We start from the raw sequence: 8,242 nt of genomic DNA on the forward strand, positions 1-8,242 counted from the left end.
TGTGTTCCTTGACCTAGTTTCCCCATTCTTCCCTTGATTATGTTAGTCAGTTCACCTGTGTCTAGTTAATTCAGTGTTTTTCCTCGTTTGGCCGTGTATTTAAGTTCCTGTCTGTTCAGTTCTAGTTTGTCGGGTCTCGTCTATGGTATACGTGTGTCACCAGCCGGCCTGTACGTGGAATTACCTTTATGTGGATTAATTAAAGACTGTTTACCCTTCATCTTCATCTTCGTGCGTGCTCATTCGACACAGTTACGTGACAACAATATTCTGATCATTTTATTTTTACCCAAAATATAACATTACTTTAACGTTTATTTTTAATATTCTAAAAATGTTTTCTCCTAACATTAAGAACATTCATTAAGTACAAATAGCAGTTTTCTCTTAACATTTTAAGGACATTTTTTAATTAAAAATAACGGTATGTGGACATTCAAAGAATGTTGTTCTAAGAATGTGTTTCTCTCAACGTTTTATCAAATATTAATAAAGTGATAAGAACGTTCCATAAACGGTACTTTAAGAACATTTAAGAACTTAACATTTATATAACTTTTAAAAGTTGTGAGAACATTCCCTGTTAGCTAGGACAGCTGCAATTACAGGACCAACTCATATTAATGTCGATGCCATTAAAATTCCTGTTGGTGTAATGGTCAGGTGTCCCAATACTTTTGTCCATATAGTATATAAATATATATATATACACACATTACATTACCTTTATGCATTTAGCAGACACTTTTATTCAAAGCAACTTATGAAGTAAATTCATTTAAATGACATACCTTGCTGGAATCTGTGTTTTTAATGTAGGGTTCTGCACCACTGGAAATATTTCCCATCAACACTTTCTCCACCCGTGCCACCATCACGATGTCTGTATGTGGGTTCGTAATTGAAAAAATCGCCTGCAGGAATGATCAACCACACAAACACATGAACACAGATCTATCCTCTGTGAAGATCCACCTCCATATCAAAGGGCTCCTGCACTGTTACCTGTTTGGGGAAGCGCAGCCAGTTCTCCAGCTCAGAGCTCAGCTGGCAGTCCTCTGTCTTCTTCTCCACAGGTGAGGTCAGGCCATTCTCCTGCGGAGCACCATCCGAGCCTTGATCTCCCGCACTACCAGAGCTACTGAGCATCTGCCGCACAACCTCGTGGTTTAAGTCCACATGGAAGTCAGCGGAAACCTTCCTGCCCTCGCGTATGTCCAGCAGAGAAACCGACACGAAGAAAGGCTCGATCTGAGGAGAGACAGCAGTCATTCAGCATACAAATGAAATTGAGAAAGTTGAATACATAAGTATAAGCAGATTAATAAATGATACACTATATATAGCTGAGGGTATATGTTTGCACACCCTATGTGTCGCCTACATGTATAAAGCCTTTTGCAAACTTTATAATAATATACATACATATATCCCTCTATATAAGATATTTAAGTATTTCCCAGAAGACAGAATAATAATAATAATAATTTATTTTGATCTTTGTTTACAAAAGTTTGCATTCTCTTGTATCATGCTCGAGCAACAAATGAATGCACGTTTTGGTAAAAGTTGAGTCCCTCAATTGCTTTAGATGAGAAAAGCAGGATCTCAACTTTTGTAGGCATTGATGAGACAAGAACAACAATCAGTCACTGATCAAGGGGATGTAAACTTTTGAACACGACCCTCTTTGTAAATTCAGTAATTATTTTTGTCTTGTGGAATATGCATGAAAATGAAATATAATATATATGAAATGATTTAAATGAGAGTAGTACACTGCAAATTTTATTTTCTTAGTATTTTGTCTCATTTTGTTTTTGTCTTTTCCTGTACAAATCAAGATAAGATAAGATATTAAGATATTAAGTCTTGTTTTCCAATAAAAATTAAGTGAGTTTATGCTTAAACAATAAAAAAAGCATCTATCCATGGTGAAAGAAAAACAAAAAATAAACTTTTTCTTTTAAGAATGAATTTAATTTTCCAATTTTTTTTGGAAAAAAAAAAGACTTTATTTCTTATTAAAATTAATAATTTAGTTTCTCAAGTAAATGCCATAATAATGTCAAGTAAGATCATGATTTAAGAATGTTTAGATATTTAACAGAAAAACAAAATAAAAAAAAATGCTAAGAAAGAACATCATTTTTTGTAGTGTCCTAAATTAAAAACAAAATGCATTTTTTTATGAAATCTGTTCTTTTAAATGATAAAGATTCTGAAAGGGGTATGCAAACAAATGCACTCAACTGCAAATTAAATTTTTATCTGTATGTGCTATTCTACTTTTTTTTGAATGAATGTTCTGTTATGATAAAGGACATGAGATCTTACATTAGTCACTGGCTCAGTGTCGGCCTCGTTGACGCAGCCCTGCAGTGAGAGGTTGAGCGAGCAGCAGGAGATCATCAGTCTCTTCCCGAGTTTCTCATCGAACGGCTGGGCAGAAGCAGACTCCATCCTGGGACTCCTCAAAACCTTCAACACAAAGCATGCGTTTCTCACACACCAAAATAACAACCACGGTGAAATGCCCTGCACAAAACCCCCAAACGATACAAGAAAGACTGTTCCGCAGCCGTGAGACGTACAGGAATATCAGGATCCAGAGAGAACAGGTTGAGTCTTTCCTCTCCTCTGGCAGCTCTCGCTGATTCCTCGGTCTCAGAAATATACTGAAACATCACAACATCAGTGTTAATCATGTGCAGTGCTCTTATGACATACCATTAGTTACATGTTTATGTCTATAAATGTTTTGCTTGAGGTGTTTTTAAGATTCTAAACAGTAAAAGAATGACACTCACTGAAAGGATCATGAACTGCATTTATATATATCTATATCTATATCTATATATATATATATATACTGTATATTAGTGCTGTCAAATGATTAATCACGATTAATCGCATTTTTGTTTTTGTTTACTCAATATATGTGTGTGTACTGTATATATTTATTATGTATATATAAAGACACACACATACAGTATATATTTTGAAAACATTTACATGTATTTATATATTTACATTCATATAATTTATATTATATATAAACATATTTAATATATAAACATTACATATATTTCTTAAATATATGCATGCATGTGTTTGTATTTATATATACATAATAAATGTACACAGCACACACACATATATATTATGTGAACAAAACTTTTATTTTGGACGCGATTAATCACGATTAATCGTTTGACAGCACTAATATATATATATATATATTGTGGCCAAAATGTATTTGAAATATATGCTAAATATATGTTGCAAACAATAAAGCTCAGTGAAATTGACACTGAAAATATATTTAGTTTCAAACTTCATATACTAAAATATATTTGTAAATGCATTTCAGGGGCAAGAAAATACATTTCAGTAGCCTTTATTTAAGCTAAATACAAATGTTGATGGCCAAAAGTAGATTAATAAAGATTAATCAAATATATGAATGCATTTTCTTGGACTGAAATATACAGAGGTCAAAATATATTTTTGAATGCTTTTTTTTATTTATACATTTAAAATACATTTTCAAATATATACAAAAAAGGGCCAAAATATATTAGTAGAAAATATATTTGCGTAAACATATTAGAAAACAAATTTTTGCAAATATATTTTTTTGTATATTTTGAAATATATTTTTTGCTGCATGTGAATGTGCGCTTATAATGTATAATGATTTTTTCCCTTTTTCTACCCTGGTTTTAGTCCTCTGATTTAATAACTCTGTTCAAAGGTGAGTGAATCAAAGCCCATTTCCTTTTTGTCAGAACGAGGCTGTAATGATTGTGTAACAAGACAGAATTACAAAGCATTAATTACCTTGGCCAGCTCAGGGTGGATTCCGTTTTCAGCTGTTTCCTCATTTTTTTGAACAGGGACATGATTCAATGACGCATCAATGATCTCTGGACAACAACAACAAAGAAACATTTTAGCTGAAAATGCGATAAACAAAAGCACAATACAAGCATATAGTGATCGTCACAGATTCCACTAATTGTATAGTGGATAGTTTCTGTGTCAGGTGATCCTTCATCCTTTTAGCTCAGCGCACCGGCTAAGTATGAGAAAGATCTAAAAGAAAATGATGTGAATTAGGGAGATTATCAGCTGACCTATCTGAAGGATTTGTGAGATCACTTGTAGAGACTATTAAGAGCTTTTTCACACAGCAGTTCCTTAGCAGACCTTATAAACACTTAATCATCATACAGTTTGATCAATATGCATCGGTTGCATACAATGCCTATCAAATAGGCGATATATCTTACTAAATCAAATTTGGTGGTTCAAACAGGTCTCAGGAGAAACAATATACAATAAATAAATGAATGAATGTATAAATGAATGAAGTTCTCACGAGACAGCTTTGTCTAAAGAATTTGTTTAATGTATTTTCCTATGCATTTTTAAAGTACCTTATCATTGAAAGTAATAAAGAATCATTTGAAGATTTTCTGTTTGATTATAGAATCACACCTTCATCCTCTTTAAATTAAAATCCTTAAAATATGTGGTCTTAGTTTTTGAGGGGAGGCTCTTGTTTTGAAAAAAGGGCCAGAGAACTGTGGATCTTATAGGCCAATTTCCTTGTTGGACATCGATCTTAAGTTGCTTTCCAAAATCCTTGCGCTACTGCTGGAGAAAATACTTCTTTCTGTCATTAATGGAGGCCAAACAGAGTTCATCAAGGGTAGAAGTTGCAGTCATAATATTATGCCTGTTTCACACATGATCCGATTGCAGCACGTCTGCAGTATGTTCTGCAGTACATATGCGCTACAGAAGCTCACTGTGCTTTCACATTAGATGTGTTTACAGCGCACGAGCCTGAGCCTCGCTGTTCCAAGTTTGAGAAAAGGTGTTGTTCTCTGACCACCAGCTTTTTGCATAGATGCGGGTTTTGGCCTCTCCCTCACACGATATCACATCCCGTGTGATGCATTTCACATAAAACAATTACCTTATCATTTTGACCACATTAGTTATTCTTGCAACTCCTGGTAAGCGTTTTAGTTTTCTTTGCTTTATCACAGGCTTAAAGTAATAGGATGACTGTGAATAACTATATGCATTTATGGAAAAATTACTACATTTTCATTTTGACCATGAACAATGCGCTCACTTTAATTCAATGTGTGCAGCATTGCAAAAACAGACTCGGTGCAGAAATGATCGTTGCACTGATCCAGCAATGCATTTTCTACCCCACATCTGTGTGCACGGAAAAAAATCCATAATGCATATGTACTGCAAACAGATCATGTGTGAAACGACTTTTAATCGTCACTAACCTTTCTTGCAAATGCAACATTGACACACATACAAAATAATGCACCTCATTCCTTCTGTACTTCAGCGCTTCGTGCTTTGTAAGCACTCACCTTGTTTGCTGTCGCTCAGGTCCGCACTCTTGCGATCCAGAGCCGGGCCGTCCGGAGGGCTGATCTGCAGGATGCGTGTGAGAGTGTTGATCCAATCATCCATGTCTGACTCGTTCTCGGCAGCCAGGACAAAATATGTCACTTCGTTCATTTTCAACTCAAAGGCATGTTTCCTCAGGCGGTTATTCTGTGTGAACCCAGAGACCATAATAAATATCAGTCACTGGTCACCTCATTGTTAATGTTTGCTGAACCGCTTTAAAAACATATATTTACCGACCTGAACCACCCCGGTACACGAGTCCAGAAAAATACAGCCTTTAGGTTCCTTTGATATCTTCTCATCTTTATAGAAGTTCATGATGTAAGAGTTGTCAGTTAGCTGAGTCAACTGAAAATATCTCCGCTTGAAGGACTGGAAAAGCACAAGCGTCAAGAAAGTCAAAAACAAGCATCAGGCAATCAGCAATATTTTTCACTCAAGTAGTTCTTCTGATAATATAGAATTTGTAAAAAAAAAAAACTGAATAAAAATTAGATGAACTTAGAGAAGAGAGAAGTCTACCATTCTAGAAAACACATTCTGACAGAATGAAAGCATCAGTGCAACTATGTAAGTACTCAGGCCTTCCAAGATTAGGATGAGTTTGTTTCTTCATCAGGTTTGTAGAAATGTAGCATTGCATCAGTGTCTCAGCAATGGATGCTCTGCAGTGAATGGGTGCCGTCAGAATGAGAGTCCAAACAGCTGATAAAAACATCACAATAATCCACAAGTAATCCACACCACTCCAGTCCATCAGTGAACATCTGGAGAAGACAAAAGCTGAAACAAATCCAGCATTAAGATGTTTTTAACATCAAACCGTCGCTTCAGACTAAAATCTGAGTCCATAATCTATAATAACGCTTCCTCCAGTAAAAAAAGTCCATCTCCTGTTGTCTCTTCATAATTTAGTTAAGAATGGTGGAATTGTTTCAGCTTTTGTCTTCTCCAGATGTTAACTGATGGACTGGAGTGCTGTGGATTACTTGTGGATTATTGTGATGTTTTTATCAGCTGTTTGGACTCTCATTCTGACGGCACCCATTCACTGCAGAGCATCCATTGCTGAGACACTGATGCAGTGCTACATTTCTCCAAACCTGATGAAGAAACAAACTCATCCTAATCTTGGATGGCCTGTGGGTGTGCACATTTTCAGCGAATTTTCATTTTTGGATAAACCATTCTTTTAAGTGAACCCTTAATCTAGTATTTTTTCCCCTCTGACATACACATAAAATGATCACACATTCACAAATTCCTAGTCAAATGCAGACACGTGAGACGGTGTGTGAAAGACGTGCACTCTTACCCGGACAGTGATACTGTTGTTGACAGTGCTGTTAAAGTTGCCTTTATAGAGCCAGCCGGACTTAAAAACCCCGATTCCCCCTGCACCTCCACTCCCTGCTCCACCTCCTCCGCCTTTAGATGATGACAGAGAAGTTGTATCCTACACACAAAAAATACATAAATAAAATATGTTACAACGAATTATAAAAAATTATAAAGTGCATTTGGGAGTTTAACACACTCCAGCTTAGCTTTACTTTCACATTTACATAATTTCCAACATTTTTATAGACAGAAGGCCATATGAATCTTTCTGTAAATTCAGCTTAATGCGTCGTGCTGACCTCATCTTTGTCCACATCTTCATTGTCGATCTCAAAGGAGTGCGAGGGCAACTTCTCTGATTTACACAGCTTCCTATCAGGCAGAAGAATTACGGAGAGAGAGAAAAGAATCACTGACATCCACTATGATTAGGAAGAGAAGAGCAGGAGAGCATTTCCACCAGCAGTTTGGTTTTGGACATGTGGTTCTGCCGATTTAATGTTTAATAACTATAATATTCATTTGCATATATTATTAACAGCAAAGAAAATTACTTGTACAACAGTTCGTGATAATATTGTCACCTTCTAACATTTTCAGGAAGGCAGGAATACATTTTATTATAAATATACAGTATATCACATCACATATCATATCTCTTTTGAATATTATTATACATATTTCAAAAGAGATGTTTCATGCATCACTACTTGCATTCATCCACAAAAACAAAAGAGTCAGTAACAAGGCCATTTTGAAGGCATTATGCACAAGCCAGTCTAAAACACTTAAAAAAAAAGAAAGAAAGAAAGTAGAAAAACCCCTCAAGCATCAGTGTGCTGATAAATCCTGCTCTCCCATTCAAAGAGGTAGTATTTTCCACATCATGTGCTGTTTTCACTCCTTTCAGTGAGCTTTATTCTGACAGGACCCCACACACCGGTGTCCTTTCTGCTGCCTGCCTCAGTGCTCTTGTAAAGCAGAGCTCTTTGTGTCTGTCCTGTGTGCCAGTTTATCCAGCACAAACACACACCACACACACTTTCTGTCATCTTGCATCACTCTCTGCTCTGTAACAATGTGCCTGAGCTGCTATAAGTTCACAGCACCAGTGTTTTTGTCCCTAGTCTCTCATGGCTGTTACTGTTAGACTGCACATCTGGACATATACAAATGCAATCACAGGTAATCAGTGTTGGGGGTAACGCATTACAAGTAATGCGAGTTACTTAATCAGATTAAGTAACTAGTAAAGTAACGCATTACTTTTTAATTTACAAGAGAATATCTGAGTTACTTTTTCAAATAAGTAACGCCAGTTACTTTTTTTTCCCAATTTATTGATTGTCAGCTCTCCTGTCCCCATGTTGAGAGAAATCAGAAGATGTTACTGTAGTTCTAAAATAAATATGAATATGCATTAATTAATCTCACTCACAAAAAAAAAAAA

The 8,242-nt window shown here is 35.7% G+C and overlaps 1 protein-coding gene across 1 annotated transcript in view; it reads right to left on the reverse strand.

The window, feature by feature from the left end:
• Nucleotides 1-791: 791 nt before the first annotated feature.
• LOC107733975 (dedicator of cytokinesis protein 10-like) overlaps nt 792-8,242 on the reverse strand; it is a gene marked incomplete at its 3' end in the record, with an annotated part of 80,168 nt that continues 72,717 nt past the window's right edge. Inside the window, exons 5-13 of the mRNA XM_016545841.1 lie at nt 7,092-7,164; nt 6,767-6,907; nt 5,689-5,823; nt 5,409-5,595; nt 3,844-3,929; nt 2,595-2,678; nt 2,338-2,481; nt 1,006-1,251; nt 792-914 (exon numbers count right to left, since the gene is read on the reverse strand). Coding sequence (XP_016401327.1) covers nt 792-914; nt 1,006-1,251; nt 2,338-2,481; nt 2,595-2,678; nt 3,844-3,929; nt 5,409-5,595; nt 5,689-5,823; nt 6,767-6,907; nt 7,092-7,164 — 1,219 coding nt within the window. The remainder of the gene's footprint in view (nt 915-1,005; nt 1,252-2,337; nt 2,482-2,594; nt 2,679-3,843; nt 3,930-5,408; nt 5,596-5,688; nt 5,824-6,766; nt 6,908-7,091; nt 7,165-8,242) is intronic.

This window comes from Sinocyclocheilus rhinocerous, unplaced genomic scaffold (genome assembly GCF_001515625.1).
Source record: "Sinocyclocheilus rhinocerous isolate Xijiao unplaced genomic scaffold, SAMN03320098_v1.1 scaffold7543, whole genome shotgun sequence".
NCBI classification, from domain to species: domain Eukaryota; kingdom Metazoa; phylum Chordata; class Actinopteri; order Cypriniformes; family Cyprinidae; genus Sinocyclocheilus; species Sinocyclocheilus rhinocerous.